This window comes from Podarcis melisellensis (assembly GCF_964234715.1).
Source record: "Podarcis melisellensis genome assembly, chromosome: 14".
Classification (NCBI taxonomy): domain Eukaryota; kingdom Metazoa; phylum Chordata; class Lepidosauria; order Squamata; family Lacertidae; genus Podarcis; species Podarcis melisellensis.
Window position 1 is genome coordinate 15,755,913 of NC_138546.1, and position 21,835 is coordinate 15,777,747.

A 21,835-nucleotide genomic window follows, 5' to 3' on the forward strand; every position below is an offset into this window, starting at 1 on the left:
TAGAAATGCAAAATGACCAAACCATTTGTTACTTTAAAATATATTTTATTCTGTTAGCATAACAATAGGGCCTTTGTTTAAAAATGCTGGAGGGAATTTGTATTGAAATAAAGTAAGAATTTGTAAAGCATTTTGTACTGCTTCCTCATTGGCTCAGCTGAAATGTGAATCCAGACAATTCACATTTCGTGGAGTGGGTGGTACATGAAAATTGGCCTTGATCTTCCCAGAAAAGGGGAATCTATCAGGATAATAACTTCAGTAAATATATCAGAGAAGCAGAAAGCCTATCTTTTGACACTAAAATAGATATCCTTGAGAATGCCTGCAGTGGCATTTAATACATACTTATACAATACATGTTTAATATGAAATGCTGTGTGCATAAGAGACAGACAGCCCTTTGTCTCTGGTGATAAGGGCTGGAAGCCCCATTTCTATGGGTGTCTGCAAAGGCCTGTTGCCTGCAACAGTGCTAGCTCCAGATTAACAGACACAGCCTACACTTCGGAAGCATCATCTGGACTAAACAAGATTTGATGTTAATTGCGCCCATTCAATTAGCAGACATAGTTTTTTCTCACAATAACAATAGGAAAGACTGAACAGCCTCAGTGCTGTGGGAGATGGGGAAAAGAATTTTAACTCCTCTACCCCTGTCATGGTAACAACAACAACAACACTGCCTCTTCACAGGTTCAATACGCATTTCAGTGGAAGCTCCTTTTGGTTGTAACACAGCCAGCAGCTTTTGACAGGCAATTTTTATCTGTACTGTAGCAGAGAGAGAAAGAGTAATCTCCCCCATCCCCATAGTCTGAAGGCTGCTACATACATTGCAGAAAACACACACTATTAATGCTCCATCTAGTTTAGTCCTTTGTTTGGATAACGGGGTTTGACACCTCATTTGGGGTGAAGATCAAGGAGCTGTTCCTATGTGACCAGAACTTTGCTTTATACCATCATGTGTCCACCCTGCCTTTGCTACCCTATATACATCTGATGTGCAAGGCTTTAAACAGTACTGTTGTCCTGGGCTGAATTGCTGCAATGTGCTATGGTTGGGGATTGTTGATGCATCCATTTTTGCCTAGCATATGATTGGGCTTTATGTTTTCTCTCTCTTTAACCAGATGAAACAAGCGTGATGTGTGTGTGGTATTTTTAAGAGGATGGCAACCCCTGCCTATCAAACTAGGTTTCCTTTGCTTCAAAAACATTCAGGAGAAATAGAAGACAAGTCCTGTGTTCCTCAATTCCCTTGTTTCCAACAGACTTCTTCTGTAGTTCAGAGACCTACTCTCTCCCCAAAACTGACTGCAAGCCCCAAAACACCAAAGCAAGCATAGCAGTTGATGTGTCTCCCTATTAAATACCATCCCCTCTCCCACACAGGGGGGAAAACTGACAAAGCTTCACATACTTGAGTGGTGCAGGAAGAATCGTCTGGTAGTTGTAGTGCTGCTGCTGTTGGCTCAGGATCTGCAGTTGCAAAAAAAGCTGTTGTTCTTGCAGCAAGCGAGCATAGTTGGAGTCCATCTGTGGCTCATTCTTCTCACCTTTCTGATCAGGTGGGATGTACTGATGGTACTTCAGTTTCTTCACTCTGGGCTTTGGCTCTTTGCTTTTCTTGCTCCGAGGTTTGTCACTTGGGTTCTTGGGGTGGGGTTGCTATTCATAGACAGACAACATAAACAATGAGTTAGAGCCAAAGGTTCCCTTCTGCTCAGGGAAGGGCTATTTTACACCTTGCAATAGAATGCCATGTAAGAACAGTGCAGCTAAACCCAAAGATGTCACTCTGCAAAAGTATACATAGTGATTTCCCGTTTGCTCATGGCTCTTTGTATCCAAAGAAGCCAAGAGCGCTTGCTTAGGCTTATATGAAAACCAGTACTTGTGATTTGTTTCTCTCCAAATAAAAATGAGGAGGAGGAGTGGAGCAGGAGCGATTTTAGCAGTGAGCACTAGGATGCTGGCTTGTCCATTCAGTGTTGAATTTAAACAACACTGAATGCAAATCGGCTTAGTGTGCACTCCCAAAGGTTCCTTTGCAATGGGATTTACAGTTGGCACTGTTTAAATTCAGCACTGAATACAAGTCCCACTGCTTTCCAGTGGGATCAAATATACCAGATGTCATATGATGTCAGGGTATTGATAAATGGGTAGACCCACTCATCTGTCAAATCCGCCTGGCAGGGGGTGGACCATATTATGTCTGAAGCAGTCCTAAATAAAATGACTAACCTTTCAAATTGTGTTGGTTACCTGTGAGGTAAGACACTACCCCCTCCACCCCAAAACTTCTCTATATACCAGTTAGGTCAACAGTAAACCACCCTGTGATCATCAGATGGAGGGTGGTATATAAATTTAATAAACAAATAATAATAATTATTATACATTGATGACAAATGACATTGGCTCCAATCCAGCTTTAGTCTCTGGCAACCAATTACTATATTAACTGGTGGCCCAAGATAAGCAGCTGTTTCCCCATACAAATCAAAAGATGCAAGCAGTCACTTCAATGAGGCCCAATGGAACATCAAAATGGTAACAGAGAGGTTATTCAGATGCACTTCTGCATCTGCAATGGCTATGTACAGATGGCTGCCAGTCTCCTCTTATGGATAGTGCAACTATCTTTTAGCAAATAAAAGGCAATTCTGTGCTTGTATATTCTCTGTCAGGCAAATGTGATCTACCCAGCATGTTTAGGAATTAACTACACCGACCACAAATTTGTGCATTTGTTTCTACCAAATATATCAAGAAAAGAAACTGTACTGTTAATTCCAACCTAAGTTGTAACTTCATTAAAGGTTGTCTAATTCAGAGATCTGTACAGAGCAGGGGTGGGGAGCTTGCCCCCCTTTGGATGTTGCAGAACTGTAACTCCCATCATAGCCAGCCATGTGCTAGCTAGGGCTGGTGGGAGTTGGAGTTCAACAGAATCCAGAGGTGACAGATTCTCCATCCTTAGCACAATAGATAAGCAAAAGGATAGGCAAAGGGATTTAGGGGTTCATAACAGTCATTGTGCAAGTTGTGCTTCTCTTCTTGCATTATTTGCTGTGATTCTCTTGTTGCATTGTTTCTATTTAGATACCAATGATAGATCCTGTAAGAGAGTAAAGCTAGAAAAGGTTCAGAAACGGCAATGAAAATGAGGGTGGAGAAACTTCCCTATGAGGAAAGGTTCCAATATCTGGGACTTCTTAGTTGAAAGAAAAGGTGAGTAAGGGGTCATTATGATAGAGATGTATATTATGCATGATTTGGAGAAAATAGGTCTTCCTCTCTCAAATGGTGATGGCCATGAAAGTGGCTGGCTTTAAAAGAGAATTAGACACGTTCTTATGCTATATAGAGATGCATCACCTTGGCTGGTTTTCATGAGCCTCTGAAGGATACTTCAAATGTGTCAATTAGTCTGTAATAATTTGTAGCTTTGGAACAAATAATCATGAATGAATGAGAACAGAAAGCAAATGTAACAGTCAACTTTTTTTTTGTTGGGCTGCAGGCCATGTTTATAAACAAAAACGGCAGATCACAGTCCAGTATTATAGTTACAGGAACTTTATTAAGGAAATTCTTCACAACCACTGCAACAAACTGACTTGGCTACAATCAAGAATTAAAAAACAACTATAGCACAGATGCATTAATCAAAAACACTAGTCTCCTATTTATGCTAACCATATCCAAGAAGTCCCCTCCCCAAGTCTTCCAAATTTGAAACCATATGTCCACATGTTTCATATGTCCACAGAGGCTCCCACACACATTTGAACTTACGTATCTGCATTTCTGAACTAGCACTTGGAGTGGAGAAAATGGGGACTCCCATTACACATGCAACACATCCCCTGCACCAAGTTCCATCTGCTCCCAACCATGCAAAGTTCTGACTTGTCCTCAATAACTGCCAGTGTATATTGGTAGCATCTTCCAGATACCATTTGCAGGTTCAGTTCGCTTAAACCCATGCTGTTAACTATTTTGCTAAGCAAACTCTCCAAAGCCTAGCAAACCTAGATAGTTCCAGTCTGTGGCTTCCTAAATGCTAGGGGTGAGCAGTAAGTGTTGGTGGAAATGTGATGCAGAGGCAGCACTGGCTAGTATTTGTTAGGACACAAATATTGGCATATCTGACTATCCTACTCCCCAATAATTACCTGTCCCTTCTTAGGGACAATTGCCTCACAAGGCAAAGATCTGTTGCATTACACAGCTTTAGGTGATATTTGATCTTTAAAATCTAACCACTGCAGGAAAAGCTGGGTTAACTTATAGGTGACATCACCACTGGGTCTATTTGACTGAGGGAAATGACTTATAAAACAATTTTATAGAAACTGGCAGAAGGTTGTCCTTGCCTGCAATCCTCTGAAGGCCACTAATCCAGCTGGCACAATAATAAACCTTGGAGATAGCAAAACTAAATCTGTATTGACACTGAAATGCAAGGCTTTGTGCGTAGGTGTGTGTGTGTTTCAAGGAAGGCTGAACATCCCTTGCCAACATCCTTTCTCCCACATCATCTCAGAAAATGCAGTGTTGGGAACACAACACTTGCAAAAAAACCCACCACCATAAGTCCAGCTACAAATAACTGTTCAGTGAATGTTGTAAATGTCATACATTTTTACATCACTTATTTTCCTTCAGAAGTACCTTCTACTTTAACGTATAGAACTGGATTCTGGCAAAAATGTGATGCTTAAAATTAACATATCAGCCAAATAACAACTTGACCATGATTTGTGCTCTTCTGTGATGGCTTCAGTGGCACCTGTACTTATACAAAGTTATCTTTACTTATGCTGTTTCATTTTTCAAATGTCTGTCGTGCAAGATCCATAATACTAGTACGGGAATCTGGCAATATTTCTCACCTCTCCTGTTGTGAGATTTTTCTTTGTTAATAGAGTAAATAAACCAAACAAATTAAGCATGACTGTTTTCTCATACCTTTATTAGTGTTGGCCCACTGCTGAGTTTTGTTGCCAACACGGTATTTGGGGTAAGAGAAGCAGCAGCTGCAGAGCGTGTAGTGTGCTGATCAGTGACAGGCGGCTTCAGAAATTCAGGTAGTGATGGTGTTAATGTGGGATACTGATAATAAAGAAAACAAAACAAAATGAGTAACTACTGCCCAAACATTTTTTCAACACTGGCATTGGCTTTTCTAAAAGAATTTACATTACACATATTTCCCCAAAAGAACTAGAGCCACAAAATTCTCCAAAATTTCTCAAGAAGAGCAACCAAAGGAAAGTCTTACTCTAGATACATTTATGTCTCAAGAGCCGCCAGTAGAATTAAACATCCCCCCCACCTAAAAGGTTTGTGTCTTCCTTTTGCTACTGAAAGTATGCAAATTTATCAGAAAAAAGTCACTGGAAATAGCATGTGAGAAAGAGTAAATTCACGCTAAAGGTTGAGAACATTTTGTTGAGTGTGGCCAGGGTTTCCCTCCCCACTCAGGGTCTGGTTCCTCCAATCTATCCCACTGCTGCCAAGTTTTCTCTAGGTCAAAGCACTAGACTGCTGAAAACAATGTTCCCAGCAGCAAGCATACTGGCTGCATGAATTACATTTTAATTTGGCAAAATTAAACAAAAAATTAAGCCTACAAAAGTGCATTTAACAAATATTTGGAACGTTACTAATGACAATTTGTCATTTCTTCTTCTTGTGCATTCAGGCAGTGTCTGTCAATAGAAGTGGAGTCAAAATGAAATCATTGAAAAAAGGGGGGAATCAGAAGGCTTGGGGAAACCCCTAGAACATCATTTGCAGAACTACAAATAATGATTATTTTGATGATGATCATGATGAAGGAGTTGACCCCCACCCACCCACCCACCCAAAGAAACCCAGCCCTATAAGGATTGTGCAAGCTCATTAGTCACAGACATAGTATCAGTTGGAAAAAGGGAAAACATGAAAACAGGAGAAGAGAGGGGGATGGAATGGCCTGCTGGAGGAGGGAATGGCTGGCTGGCTGGCAGGCATTCTGAACAAAATTCCTGTTAGAGAGGCAAGGATATACAGATCTGATTTGCTAAGCCAAACCATGACTTAGTGCAAAGGAGAAAACATGTGTTCCCAGGGTGAAAACTGCAGCAACTGTACTCTTGCCCTGGTCCTGATGACCTTTGGTTACATAATAAAGATTTGGATTACTTAAAATGGGAATCATTGTCCTCTCTATTTTGGAACCATGTTTGCTTGTTTTTTCTCTGGGAGAAGGACAAGTTTGTTAAAAAAAACCAACAACAACAACTTTGCCGGACAATGACGGACAGCATTCTGAATCAAGATAGCACATCAAGGCATCACCCTGGCATGATTTTGCTCTTTTTTGGCATAGGTTGGGTCCACTACTTTTGATACCTCTGAAAATTTCATCATACCATTTGGCAGGTCTTCACAAATTTTGGTGTGACAGTTCTAACCTGTGCCAATCTGGATAGCTTTGAAGGTTTCGCTGCCCAATTTGGCAGGATGGCATCAACCTGGACATATGTGATATGTGGAAATATCATCAACAGTCTTCATCTATGTTTGGATGCCAGGCACCATTTTGAATGAAGATGGTGGGTCAAACTAACCATAATTAAATATTAGCTCCCCAACATTTTATTATTATTATTCAGTGCCAGTTCAGGTTCTTCCCCAGGTCAGGTTGGAGTCCTGAGTTGGTGTGTGTGTGTGTGTGTGTGTGTGTGTGTGTGTGTGTGTGTGCAAACTCCAGACCAACAAATTACACTATCCATTTAAAAATTACAATATATATTAATGTCTTCAAATTCCTGGACAGCACTGGGCATTTCGTGTGTGTGTGTGTGTGTGTGAGAGAGAGAGAGAGAGAGAGAGAGAGAGAGAGAGAGAGAGAGTAAAATGTGGAGAAAACAGTAAGGGAAAAATTTAGATCAAGGCTGCTTTGCTCAAATATTTAAAAGTAATTACACTGCTTAAATCATATACAAATGATAGAGGATATGAAATTCTTCATATTTCATGTAAAGATAAACTGGACACTATAAGGCAGATGTGTGCAAGAGTTTCCCAGTGCCTCCCCCTATAAGCTATTTTGCTGCTCAAAGTCAACCTCTGTCCCAAGCTGTCTATATCCCTATCTTTTCCCCAATGGGTAGAAGAGAACTAAGCAGCCCCTCTCTGTAAAATTCCTCCATTTAAACTGCCATCCATCTGCAATTGCTTGTAATTAAAATCCAATCATTCATACATAGTTACATGAATCTATTGTGTAATATCTGGTCTGGTCTCAAGGGAGCATGGTAAAGATCGAATTTAGCAATTTTACACAAAAATTGTGTAAAACCTCTGTAAGAAAAACCTACAATTTCCAGCACTGAAATACTGTAAATTACAAGTGTTTCTCAATGGAACTAAATGAATAAAAGTGTTCTTAAATGTTACTTCAAAACTAGTTGGGAAGAGCAAGATAGCAAAGAACACCTTGTGTTGTGCAATCACTTTTTCATCCTGCTTTTAGTTTTTAAAAGAAAAAGAATCTAATTTATTTTTGTAGTAACGGTAACGAAAAGAAATTTATGTTCTTGGCTATCTATTTGATTGCACATATGAAGAAATGTTAAATATCCAGACCATGAAGAAAGAAGAAACAGCTATGACACCACAGACAGAGATTTCCAGCAAATCTGAGTAATAATAATAACAAGGGAGATTTTTCAGCCCAAGTACAACTGTAAAAAGGAGAAGAGAATTCATTTCCAGTCAAAATGATCTTCCACGTCACATTTTAAAGACACTGCATCTAAAAATAAATATGCTATGGCCATTTTATGTGATGTGTGGATAGTTAACAGATAACTTATTTAACAGGTTTCCCGGCCACGGTGCTGTGTGTATTTATTCTAGATGAATCAAAAAGGCCCAGCACTTTCATCTATAGACATCAAGATATCACAGGGTCAACCTTTTTGAGCTCCCCAGCTGTACTCTCCAAAAAGATCCTACCACCACTACATACAATAACCAAGCTGGGGGGTTGGGGTGGAGTCTTTTATTAAAGCCAACAGAAGGCTTCTTCCAAGCCAATTTGCAGCAGGGGAATTTTCAAGGGGGTGGTCACGGCTGAAGAGGAGAGAGTTAACACTCCCTCCTCACTGCAATCCCTTCATTGCCATTAAGCTTGGGAGGAAAAATAAAGTATGCAAAGGAAGCCACTATATGTAAGTTTTATGGAAAATATACGGATTCCAGGGTTTTTCTTGGCACAGAAATCCCTGACTATTATGCATGTTGGAGCTCATATTGAAGAACGACAGGGAAGACTTTCTACCGCTTTTCAGAGCAGAGTTTGATATCTACCTGCTGAGCATATGCATCAAACAAAAATGGACAAACTTGCTTGAAGTAATGAACATTTTCTACCCACCAAAACTTCAGGGTTTTCATAAAACACAGCAGACATTAATCAAATAGAGAAAGAATATCTTAAGAATGCTTGGTTAACAGCAAAATATGACAATAACTAAGGTTATGGCATGGAATCAAGACACTTTACCTGATTAGTAGTGGGGGTTGGCAAGACTGGAGATGGTGCCTCTCTTGTTTTGGGCTCACCAGGGGATGCTGCCGAGCCCTGGGATTCCTGACTAGCAGGCTGATCTGGAGATAAAGCATCACTGCTGTCTTCATCAAAGGATTCATCCAATCCTTGAGGATAGTTCTCCTGACCAACCGCTAAAATGAAAGGGGGGGTGAGAAATCACCTTTTAATGCCATGATAATGAAGAAACAATATACTTGTTATTTTTGACATGTATCCAGCACTCATTCTGTGAAGACCTATGGACATTTCACAAGTAACAGACCTTCTTGTATGAAGGTCTTCTTTGTGTGAGTTTGGGCCAGACTAAACAAAGTAGTGTTGGACACTTGTTTTCATCATATGTCTACTCCAGTTCCACACAAAACAGGTTGGAGATTTTAATAGATCAAGAGTGCATGGCAGAGAGGTGCTAAACTTTCCTTGGTTCCATGTTTTAATGAGGATAATCTGTATTCTCCAGGTAATCTTCTCCATTTCTGACTCAGTATTGAGGTCAAGAAAATAAAGAAAGTGCCTGGAGCAACAAACTGTGTAGAAGCAAGGTATGGGGCATTTGGCTCCCCTCTTCCATGTCCTCTGCCTCCTCCTTTATATGAGAGGACAGGACAGGCCAGGAACAATGGCCCTGTTGTGTCTAGTTTGGCTGCATTTTTTCCTATTTTTTTCCTAATTACTACTGAGAAATTTGATTTACACTGCACATTCTATTCCATAAAACAAAACATGCTTTATGCCGTAAGTTAAATATTAAGTGGAACAAAGCTGAGAGGGTAATAAGAAAGACTAACCTGATTAAATGAATGTGTTCTAGGAAAAGCGGGGTTGGGGGGGAACCTCTCCTGTAGCTGAGGATGAGGACAGAGCAGTACTCTTGAAGGCAGTAACTGGCTTACTTATTATCATATTGAAGAAAGATTCAAAAATCAGGGTAGTGGAGAATGTCATGTGTACCTTGAAAAAGCAAGCTCATTTTCTTTCAAGTGCAAGCGTGAGTGTGACATAATCTGAATGACATATGTATGTGGAATGTGAGGCTCAAATGTGCACTGACTGCAGGTCCACAGTTCCACAAAACAGACATTTAAATATGCTCTTAGGATTCCTTTAATATACTGCTATTTTCCCCATTAGTTTTAAAATAGAACAATCCCTGGTCTGGTGTCAGTATCCTGTTCCACAAAATGAACAAGGGGCAAATGGTAGCATTGCTGTGGGACATAACTACATCTATGTGTTTTGCTTTTGAGGGAAAGTATAAGGGAAACATGTGTTTCAGATCTGGAGAGGAGTGCAGAGTATTTAGTATTTTTTAAAAATGAGGTGGTGTAATAAATGCTTTTCCAAATTTTAAAGGACACAAAATGGCTTGGATATCATGGAAAGGAGTTGTGCCACTAGTGACCTCACTAATGACATCATAGGTACTATCCAATGAGTGTCAGATATACAGCACCTCCAACTGTAAGGGACACAGAGAAAGAAAAGCGAACAAAAGATCCCCCACAAAGGAAGCAGATGACACTGGAAGACAAATCTTTATCAATTAATCGTCGCCTTTGCAAAAAAAAATAAGATGCATTGCATTTCCGTTGATGACAACCACACCACCAGCAGAACAAACATATAAATAAATATGTGAGTCATAACACAGGTATTTATACTCACAGAAATAAATTATGATAGCCATAGCTATTAATGATAAATTAACATGTGCTAAGACGCGCTGTGGGTAAAAGCCTCAGCACCTAGGGCTTGCCGATCGAAAGGTCGCGGTTCGAATCCCCGCGGCGGGGTGCGCTCCCGTTGCTCGGTCCCAGCGCCTGCCAACCTAGCAGTTCAAAAGCACCCCCGGGTGCAAGTAGATAAATAGGGACCGCTTTCTAGCGGGAAGGTAAACGGCGTTTCCGTGTGCAACTCTGGCTCGCCAGAGCAGCGATGTCACGCTGGCCACGTGACCCGGAAGCGTCTTCGGACAGCGCTGGCCCCTGGCCTCTTGAGTGAGATGGGCGCACAACCCCAGAGTCTGGCAAGACTGGCCCGTACGGGCAGGGGTACCTTTACCTTACCTTTAAGACGGGAAATATGCAGGAGAAATGATTTTGAGGGAGGTATTTGTAGAATTTGTACTGTTAAAATGGAAAGGGTCAAACCATCGCAAGAGGTGTTAAAATTTTGAGAGGTTGGATAGTTAGAATGGAATGGAATGGGGGTGGGGCACACATTTTTATTTTTAATTGATTATTATTATTTAAAATAAATAATTATGATTAAAAATGCATTTTGAGGGAAACCATCTGGCTCTTCTAAAACAAAAGACAAATGCACCTTTTTAAATGTATATTTTCAAAACCTCATAACTTGGAAGGTCCTTTAAGGCTCAGGTTTTCACCTCTCATTCTTTTCTGCATCAATAGACCCATGTCCACCGCCGAGGGCCTTCTGGCGGTTCCCTCACTGCAAGAAGTGAGGTTACAGGAAACCAGACAGAGGGCCTTCTCGGTAGTGGCGCCTGCCCTGTGGAACATCCTCCCATCAGATGTCGAGGAAAAAAGCAACTATCTTACTTTTAAAAGACATCTGAAGGCAGCCTGTTTAGGGAAGTTTTTAATGTTTAATGCTGTACTGTGTTTTTAATATTTGGTTGGGAGCTGCCCAGAGTGGCTGGGGAAATCCAGCCAGGTGGGCGGGGTATAAATAATAAATGATGATGATTATGATGTCACAGCTTCCCTACTTGCCTATAATTGCTTCTTTGACACTGGAGTCTACAGGAAGGATGTTTTTTTCTACAAGTTCCATAGGACCAGGCCTCTGAGCAATCTTTTCATTCAGATCATCTGCCAATCGTGCTCTTTTCAGTTTCATCTGAGTTGCCTGTAGAGAGGGTTCCGCAAAGGTCTCTGGAAGAAAGGGGACACATTTTAAAAAGAACTAGACAATTTCCAACTCCTTTTTATGAACATTGGTTTTGATTTTAATTTTACAATGATATTTTCAACATCTAGATCACATTATTCATGCATTTCTAGAGAGCATTTGCTGACCATTTTAAATGGCTATCACAGTTCACCACAAGCTATGCATTTCTGGCACTGTACAATCTTTGCAGCTACATTTGTGTTTGAAGCAGAAATCAAAGTATATATTTCTGAAACAAGCAGATAAATATTCTTTATTAAGAGGTCTAGAAACACCACTTCACAGTTAATGTCCCTAATATCCACTTCACCTTAAATCAAAGAATGCTAAATATATAAATCAAGTAAATTAGATTTTATCAACACATATTTATAATTAGTTTTTCAAGGGAGATTCATTGGCTTTGTCTAAAGGTTTGGAATATATTCAAGTTCTGAAGCCAAATTGAGTGTTTTAAAATGTTCAGCCAGAAAATATGACATCAGGGTCCTCACCTTCAAGAATGTGCATTCTGACCAACTCTGATCTATCAGGTCTACTGCGTATCTTGTGCTTCAGAAAATTTTCAGTCTGAAGGAAAAAATGCATGAACATTAAATATACCACATTTACTGGCAATTCACCCAAAACAGTTCACTTTAAGAAAACATTTTTGGGAAATGGCTTTCAAAGAGTACATGTCTTTATTGCAGTCCTGAACGGCTGTCATTGAAGGAAATTATTGAAATTCTTTGGTCACAGAAAAAAAGTAACCATCTGAGAATGTTTTGCAAGATGGTGCCTTACATCGGAAGATTATGTTTTATGTTTATTATTAAATCATTTAGAGAATACTGCAGAACATCAGGTTCTTGGCAACTCACACAATAAGGGATAAAATGCAGACTTCTCCCCTTCACATTTTACAATCCAAGATCCAACTCATACAAATTTACTCTTTGTAGATGACGTTTTTCAAACCTATTCCTCTACATAGTGACGCTAGTGAACAAAATGTGGTATAAATCTAATTTAGGATTCCTAGCAAGTCAGCAGTTACAACCACCAGACTTTATGGTGTTTTTGAACTGTTTGATTTTTTTAAATACAATAATGACTTCCCAATAGTGCAGCTTGCCCATTTTTAAGGCCACTTCTATTGAGCAGATTAAACGTGAATACGCAAAAAACTTACCACAGGAAATACAAGTCAGCATTTCCCCCTGAATGTTATTAAGCAGCACTGAGTTTAAGCTGTTCTAAGATTGAGTCCTATATTGCATTACAATGAAACACACTGGCACCTATCATGGTAAACCATAAACCACGGCTTACTGTGAATGAGCAGCGTACTAATGCTCATTTTGTTGGGCCAGGAGTAACAAATCATGAGCCTTGGCTTAGAGTGACATGCAAATAAGTGCTCTGGGTTTGCTTCTACCAGACAAACCACAATTTGTAAGCCAAGAACAACCCTTGGCTTTACATCATTGTGGTTTGTTTGGGCAGAAAATGAATCTTGGCTGGGATTATCTACTGTAAATCTATATTCAGTGGAAGATGAGGGTGACTGGGGAAAGGGCTGAAGGATATTATAAGTAATCATACTGTTGCCTGTTTTTGGCTTGTTTGTATTAGTTACTGTAGGATTTTAAATTTCATTAAAAATGACCCCAAAATTTAGTTCCAGAGATTATAATCTAGTTTTGTTTCATCTTGTTTCACATATCTTGCATATCTCACCCTTTCCAAATGCAAATATATGTGAAGAATGAAGCAACACGTTTAAACTTGATTCCTTACCCTGGCTCTTTCCAAGCTCTTTATCTGCTCATGGAATGCAGCTGGGCTCTTCAAAGCTACAATGGAGAAGTAAAAGACTGACATGAAACTATCAGAACATACTGGTAAAGACAGATACTTTATACTCCTTGATATTTGTTTCTACTAACTAACATTGAATGTACTCTATCCACAGTATATGGCCTCCTCTTTGTTGCCCTCCCCCAACTGTCATAATGAAGGGCCTTTCGTTAGTAATAAGAAAACCTACATCAACCAATAAGTTCAATGAACATCATTAATATTGACTGGGTTCTAAAGGACCATGAGCAGAAAAATGAGGTGCTTGGATTAATTTTCCTCTATATACCATTAAGTATTAGAGCAGTGTTTCCCAACCTTGGGCCTCCAGATGTTTTTGGCCTACAACTCCCATCATCCCTAGCTAGCAAGACCAGTGGTCAGGGATGATGGGAATTGTAGTTCAAAAACAGCTGGAGGCCCAAGGTTGGGAAACACTGTATTAGAGCATGAGGTGACAATTGTGTAGAAACGGCAAACAGAAACCAAATATATGTGTATGGAGAATAATAGGTTGGTTCAGGTGTCTGCCTTACATCAACAAAAATAATGTTCATGCACTCTCATTATTCTCCCCTTTCCCTTGCATTACTCTTTCCCCATCCCTGCCAAAAGGGACTCGCTGACTGGCAACTTCACTTTTGCCAGGGATTGGTTGTACTCAGGAGTTCACAAACAGCATAATTTGGCCTGCTTCCTCCACATGCATATGAAGTTGAGCAGGCACCACCTTCTCAAGCATCTTGTTGAAAGGGGAATCTTTGTAACTGGGTGGTACTTAGAATCATAGAATCATAGAATCATAGAGTTGGAAGAGGCCACAAGGGCCATCGAGTCCAACCCCCTGCCAAGCAGGAAACACCATCAGAGCACTCCTGACATATGGTTGTCAAGCCTCTGCTTAAAGACCTCCAAAGAAGAAGACTCCATCACACTCCTTGGCAGCAAATTCCACTGTCGAACAGCTCTTACTGTCAGGAAGTTCTTCCTAATGTTTAGGTGGAATCCTCTTTCTTGTAGTTTGGATCCATTGCTCCGTGTCCGCTTCTCTGGAGCAGCAGAAAACAACCTTTCTCCCTCCTCTATGTGACATCCTTTTATATATTTGAACATGGCTATCATATCCCCCCTTAACCTCCTCTTCTCCAGGCTAAACATGCCCAGCTCCCTTAGCCGTTCCTCATAAGGCACATCGTTTCCAGGCCTTTGACCATTTTGGTTGCCCTCCTCTGGACACGTTCCAGTTTGTCAGTATCCTTCTTGAACTGTGGTGCCCAGAACTGGACACAGTACTCCAGGTGAGGTCTGACCAGAGCAGAATACAGTGGCACTATTACTTCCCTTGATCTAGATGCTATACTCTTATTGATGCAGCCCAGAATTGCATTGCTTGATGCACTTGATGCAAACCTCTAGAATCCAGGGAGATCTCTTGAGGAGAGGGTGCACTACTGCCACCTCAAATGCAGAAGGCATTACCTACTCCTGCAATGAAGAATTAAATACCCTCTGGGCTTGCTCATTCAACACCCCAGTTGGACAAGGGTTAAACCTGCATGTGATAGACATCTTCAAGTATCCTCAAGCATCTTGTTTTGCATCATCAGGCCCTGATATCTGAAACTGATACCAAACATCCAGGCTTGAGGTCCCCCTCCTCCAGAGCTGTATTATCAATGGCATCAAATAACTTTGCTCTAAAATGCCTTGCAAACTTTTCATAGCAGGCTTCTGAGGGTTCCAAGCCATTTCCACAGGGCAAGATCTTAACTCATTCATCACAGAAAACTGGAGGATGCAATGGGGGCAGAAGTAAGCTTTCTTTGCTGATATCACCAACACCACATGGTGGGCTAGATTACATGCCTTTATCATCAGTTGTCTTGGTTATAAGACTTATGTCACTTGCACTCAAAGTGTCATCCACCCAGCCTACGCTGATATTGTACCAAGTACCGTGGGAACAAACTGAGTGAAATCTGTCTCACCTACCACAGACACTCACATCATGGTACTGCATGCCAAGCCAGCTCCTTCACCCCAAATTAAATTGTAAATAAGGAATGGCAATGACCAACCTGGCATACAGCAACAGCACTACCAGCCTGGAGGACAGGTTGGTAGAACAGAAAAGGTCACAGACCACAATTAACTGCTTGCTATTATCTTCTCTTTATCCACCTGTGCTGCATCCCACTTTGCCACTGAATATCCGGATTGGGGCATCTCTTTCCCCCCGCCTCACCCACCTCTTCCTCCACCCAAACACATAAGCTATCCAATTCACAAACACACAAATGAAGGAAAAGTTTAGAAGAAGACATAAATAGGAACAAACTCCATGGAAAGCAAGCACTCTCAAAATTTGTCACAAGATAGCAAAGCTAAAATAAAACAATTAGCAGCAAACAAAGTGCATATGATGTTTCTAAAAATGCACACAAAAAGCCCATTTCCTACACACCCTAAGAGGCTTATATCTTTAAGGTTTATTGAAAGTGCAGTGGAAACAGACCCAAGCAGTCTACTAAAAAGTGCAACCCAGACTCTTGCCTTGGGCCACCTCTTCCCAAACCGCCACTCAGCAACCTTACAAAACCAGCCCCTCGTTTTAGCCTCTCACACCAAAAACCCACCCAGCTCCACATGATTAGGTTTTCCATCGTAACTTCCACATGTGTTACGCAGCTTTCTCATGTGGAAGATATCTTTGGGTTCTGACCAACTGAATCATGTTTTAGAAACAGTCTATATCTCCAAGCAATAAAGGTTTTTTAGTTGCTTCTGAAGCAGTAATTCTAAATTGACATACAGACATCCTAATATTAGCTACTACAGAGACACGTGACAATAAATCATTTTATTATTCATTGAATTTCTAATTAATCCATAATACTTCAATGAAGTATAGTATTGGTTTTAAACAAAAATCTGTATTTTTCCCAGTTTTTTTCTAAACTTAAAAATGGTAGACAAATTCCACAAAGGTGAAATATTTTGTGTGTGTGTGTCTGAGAAAGAAAAAGACAGTGAAAGCACATAATTTTGATTATCCCTTTGTTTTCTGGGGGGCATAAATGTTATTGGTTATTTCCTTTTGTCTTCAGCAAGAAGTCTGAGAATTCAGTGCTGCACAAGCTGCAAAAAATAAAATTAGTCTTACGTGGCATGATTCCCTGATCCACCAGCTGTTCTCTTGTCCGCCTTTGCTGTAGCCTTAGCTGAAGTACTGGCAACAGAAAAAAGGGAATAATTATTTGACAATCAGGAACGCAGTTTTACGAGTAGCTAAGTACAATGGGTGCAATCCAGAGAAAGTTAGAGGAATACATAATTCTCACTAAATTAATCGGACTTAAGCCCTACAGCTTAATGTTTCATTATGACCCCTTGTTTTCCATAGGATTTAGGTGCATCAACACAGACAGAATATGCTCCTTTCCACAGTGGAGTGGCACAGGCATTTTAACTTGAACTCATGCATTATTATATTGCATTGTGTTTTGATGGTAGTGGAATATTGCCAAGACACTAGGCAAATTATCTGCAGAAGATTTCTCTTTGTAAATGTCCATATCTACAATCAATTCCCTAGGAGCTGGTGCTGTTAGTACAGGGAAGTCCCCAGATCAAATCTCACCCAATGTACTAAATGATTTAAGGGACGGCACTATTCTTTTAGCCCCGCATCTACAATACAGGGATTATAACACTAGTCTGTCAGGACTGTTGAAAGGATTACTAAAATGAAGTGTAAGGAGTGATTTTAACACTTAATACAAATTGGGCTGGGATCAGACCTTACCCCAGTCCACCACAATCATCTCACTCCCTATCCAACTCTTTTCCAGTGTCCTCAGTCATCCATACAGTAACATTTAATTAGAACCTACTAGCATTAAGTCCTTTGTGAATAATCCCAAAGCATAGTCCTACCCCAGATCAAATCCAGGAATCATCCATGTGCAGGATTGTGCAGACTGGTTTTTACACACAGTGGCCCTACTCAAATGCTATGCTCCTGCATGAATGCCCATAAGCAGGGAAGGCTGACTGGGTAGGCAAAAAAAAAAGTATTTTCACATTCTACCATGCATATGCACTGGCTCAAGAAAAGGTATTATTCAATCCAACCCACTATATATTTGTTATTAAAGAATTATCACTGGAAGTTTGAAATGTTCTGTTGTGTGCTCAGGGAATCATGCAGAGGTTAAAGATCTATTGTAAGGTTTCTGGTTATCCATTTTTAATGGGGGTATTTTTACATCTGCTTTTGGTCCAAACTGAATGACTGACTCTCCACCTACTTATTCAATTCTTATATTTCTGAGTTGGCATAACTCATTACAGGCTTCCTCAGTTATCACAACTCCACAGTTGTGTGTATGTCACATATAAAATGCCGTGTGTGTGGCAAAAGGCCAATAGGTTTCTCTCACACAGTTTTAAGAAAAAGACTGTTTCTCTGTTTTGAAAATTAGGTTACACCTTCAGCGCCACAGCAACCTTGCTTGCTTTTTAAATTTCCACTCAGCAATCAAATGACACTACCAACACATTTACACGCTGGTTTAAATCAGTAACTTAGCCATAGTGGACCTGATCCTGTAAATCAGCCTTCCCCAACAAGGTGCCTTCCAGATGTTGTTGGACTACAACACCCCATCATCCTAGGACCTAGGCCAGGGGTCAGAAACCTTTTTCAGCTGTGGGCCGGTCCACCATCCCTCAGACCATGTGGTGGGCCAGACTATATTTTTTTTGGGGGGGGGGGGAATGAACGAATTCCTATGCCCCACAAATAACCCAGAGAAGCATTTTAAATAAAAGCACATATTCTACTCATGTAAAAACACCAGGCAGGCTCCACAAATAACCCAGAGATGCATTTTAATTAAAAGGACACATTCTACTCATGTAAAAACACGCTGATTCCTGGACCGTCTGCAGGCCGGATTGAGAGGGCGATTGGGCTGCACCCGGCTCCCGGGCCTTAGGTTGCCTACCCCTGACCTAGACCAATGTCCACACTGCCTGTGGCTGATGGGACCTGTAGACCAAAACATCTGCCAGATACCACATTGTGGGAGGCAGTTACAAACTTTTAGACTGCAAGGATATCAATAGGTCTTAGTTCCTAGTCCAAGAATCGCAAGCCAAAAATAAATTGGTTCCGTAGATCTTGGTGTGTGTTTTTTAAAGTTAGTAGTCAAAACAAAAAGATTACACCTTAATACTTCTCCTTAAGACTTGATGAGATAAGAAAAGGGAATCTAAGCAAACAATTTAAGCATCTATACATCCTCTCTTCAAATAAAGTCCTTTTGAAAAGGGATTTAAGATAGGAAATATATATAATAAACTACATTGCATTCTCCTGTTTTTTCTTGATAGCTTATGAATGTATAGGATGTGAAGTTTCCATTCTACTCTTTTTAAAATGGAAACAAAGCAAAAGTAGTTGCCAGATGGTCAAAAGAAACTCAATACTGTAATTTTAGGACACTGTTTTTGAATGACAAACACTTTCAATGTGCAAAGTGTTTTTCCCCAAAAAACATGATTTTCAGTATGATATCAATATATAAATAAGTCTAAACGGGAATTTTGTTGGTTCCATATTTATTTCATCAAATTTATATATTGCTTGATTATTTTTTTTAAAAAAATCCTTAATAAATCCTTAAAGAGGTTTACAAATAGAATAAAAAAATAAAATTATTGTTTAAAAATAATTGAAAGAACTATTTAAAACATTCAAAAAATAGGCAATAAACTAAACAATATATCACCATTCTAGATAACTGTGTAGGCTTGTCTAAGCAAAAATGTTTTAGCAGGCACCAAAAATAAGTGTGTGTATAACAAACCTAGAAAACAATGCCATTCTATTATCCTAGAAAGGACCCCTCTCCTCCAAAAAGTGCCACATTCACACACAATGCTAAGTCAAACTATGGGTTAGTCAAATGTGTAAGCTACCAGGGAGAGACTGCAGCTGTTTTGCTCCTCCCAAATCTTTCTAGCTAAATCCAGCACAGCAGCTAAATCAAGGTTTGGCTTAGCATGTTGCTCCAACTCTGGATTGTGGTTAAGTCCTCTCCTCCTTATGGCTCCCCTTCATCAACCACACACCACAACAGGACAATTACCTATTCCCCCCTCAACAGCATACAAATCAATATGGCTAACCTGACCCAACAACTTACCCCCACCCCACAAACAAACAAGCCACGATGCAATCAACTGATACACTGACTTGTGGTTTACACACCATTTGTTCAATAACCTGTGATTCAATTTTGGCTTAGAGTGGTGTGCAACTAGGCCATATTCTGCAGTGCAATGTTCCATGTAATGCACCGCACACTGCCTCAACACTGTCTCTACTAACCAAAATAAAGGAACTTGTTTGCATGCCCCTATTTGTAATTCTGATCCTAATAAATCTAGAGCACTAGGATTATAAATTGCGCAGCACACTCAGAATAGAGAATTTAGAAAAAAGCAACTCTAATTCTCCATGACTGGAAAGAGCACATAGAGAGTTAATTATTTCTGGTTCATGACTTTTGCCTTGTGTACCAACAACATCTGCACCAACAAAATATGGGTCACTATCTATTCTCTCACCCCTTCCATCTTTTCAGTATATATAGCAAGGCTATTAGATGAGATCACAGAGCCTGGCGTGCTCTGGTCTGTGGGGTCACAAAGAGTTGGACACAACTAAACGACTAAACAACAACAACCAGTATCTGAGGGTAAAAGTTTGCTGCCACATTCAGTTATACACAAGTATGGTCAAATTTATTTATTTATTTATTTATTTATTTATTTATTTATTTATTTTCTGACTTAAGTCATGGGTATAATCTTTTCTTATCTGCAGCAAACATTGGCCTAATAAGATGCAGGTTGACCACTCCATGCAGCTGTAACACTGAAGTGTAAATGTGCAGCCTTTCTTTTCAGTCATAACTGCAGGGAATCTGTGAGGTCTGGACAGAAGAGTAAAATTAGCCTTTGATCAGTTTGTGAAGAATACTTCAGATACCATCTCAGAACATTCTAAATTAGAGTGTTCAGTTCTTTCACTGGTATGAACATTAAGTCACTGTGAGAAGAGAGAGAGAGAGAGAGAGAGAGAGAGAGAGAGAGAGAGAGAGAGAGAGAGAAGAAATGGATTACACAGGAAAGTCTTTTTGGTTATCTCTACACTTACAGGCTAAAATCTCTAAGTAGGGTCAAGGTAGTTACTGGACATGAAGGGCAAGGAATCCCCAGATCACTTTAAAAACCTTTTATATACACCTTTAGTAACATTTGCTTTTATAGCATGTTTAAAACAACAAATACTTCAGCTAAGCCTGTCTCTTAACTTTTGAAGACTTGTTCCTCCATGTGGAGAGCAACAGATGAAACTTACCAATGAAAACAAATTAATACTAAACTGTAGCTCATCTTCTAGAATAACGTTTCAAAAATAATTTTTTTCAGTTAACAGCACATCGAGCAATTCAACTGTGTTGCAGTGCCAAACATTTTTATCTAGTGTCCTGTTGTGAAGTATACCTGCTTAGTGCAATGGACATGCCAGAAGATGCTGGTGCTCATTTTATAATGCAGCATGGGCTCAGGGTAGTATAAACACATCTGATGCCTTGAGTCTATCAGAAAGACTAGCACTTTAAAAAGCCTGCTGCCAAAAGCGACATGAGACGAGCAGAAATGCTATTAGTTCTGGGGATTAACAATGCATTTGCCATTGCCAGAAATGCAGTGCAAGCCAAGGTTCCAATGTAAAGGCTCCAGAGTGGGAACTATACCCCAAACAATATAATAAGAGCCATTCCCCAAATAAAGCGAGTCAAACTGAAATGTTGCCAAGTATATTTGTGTGTGTGTGTGTGTGTACACACAGTCAAGCAACCTTTTCCATAATAAATTAGAGAGCAAAATGTTTGCCTTTTTAATTATTTCAAATTGCTCAAAGAGCTCTGATGTTGTTATAATCTCATACTTTTAAAATACAAGCACTGTCATTATTCCAGAAGGCTTGTCACAAGGTTCTATTAAAATCTAATAAAATGTCCACCAGGATTATGGAATATGTGCTTGTGCGCTGCTCATCAGCTAGCTTTTTAATCTCTCTCTCTTTTGTGTGGTATTAAACGTCTGCTTGTGTTAGTCACCTCAGTGGTTCACTTTTGAACCAGAAAACTGGGATATAAATATTTGTAATAAATTAATCAAGAATACAAGGTGAATTACTAGGTTTTAGGCCTATAGTTGGCGCTTTTACGTTTGCATGGATATCTGCCATATTTTGTTTGTTTCTTATCTGAGTTTTACCTATGCTACAATATGAATTGATGGGATGCGGGTGGCACTGTGGTCTAAACCACAGAGCTTAGGGCTTGCCGATCAAAAGGTCGGCGGTTCGAA

General features: G+C 39.9%; 1 protein-coding gene across 7 annotated transcripts in view; it reads right to left on the reverse strand.

Annotated features, from left to right (window-relative positions):
* The window catches only part of MRTFB (myocardin related transcription factor B), a 93,692-nt gene that overhangs the window by 11,349 nt on the left and 60,508 nt on the right, over window positions 1-21,835 (reverse strand). For all 7 annotated transcript variants that reach the window (XM_081887949.1, XM_081887953.1, XM_081887951.1 and 4 more), the window contains 7 exons: window positions 16,548-16,613; window positions 13,325-13,380; window positions 12,037-12,112; window positions 11,362-11,523; window positions 8,576-8,754; window positions 4,987-5,130; window positions 1,427-1,674 (listed from right to left, as the gene is read on the reverse strand). In XM_081887949.1, the coding sequence (XP_081744075.1) occupies window positions 1,427-1,674; window positions 4,987-5,130; window positions 8,576-8,754; window positions 11,362-11,523; window positions 12,037-12,112; window positions 13,325-13,380; window positions 16,548-16,613 (931 nt within the window). The remainder of the gene's footprint in view (window positions 1-1,426; window positions 1,675-4,986; window positions 5,131-8,575; window positions 8,755-11,361; window positions 11,524-12,036; window positions 12,113-13,324; window positions 13,381-16,547; window positions 16,614-21,835) is intronic.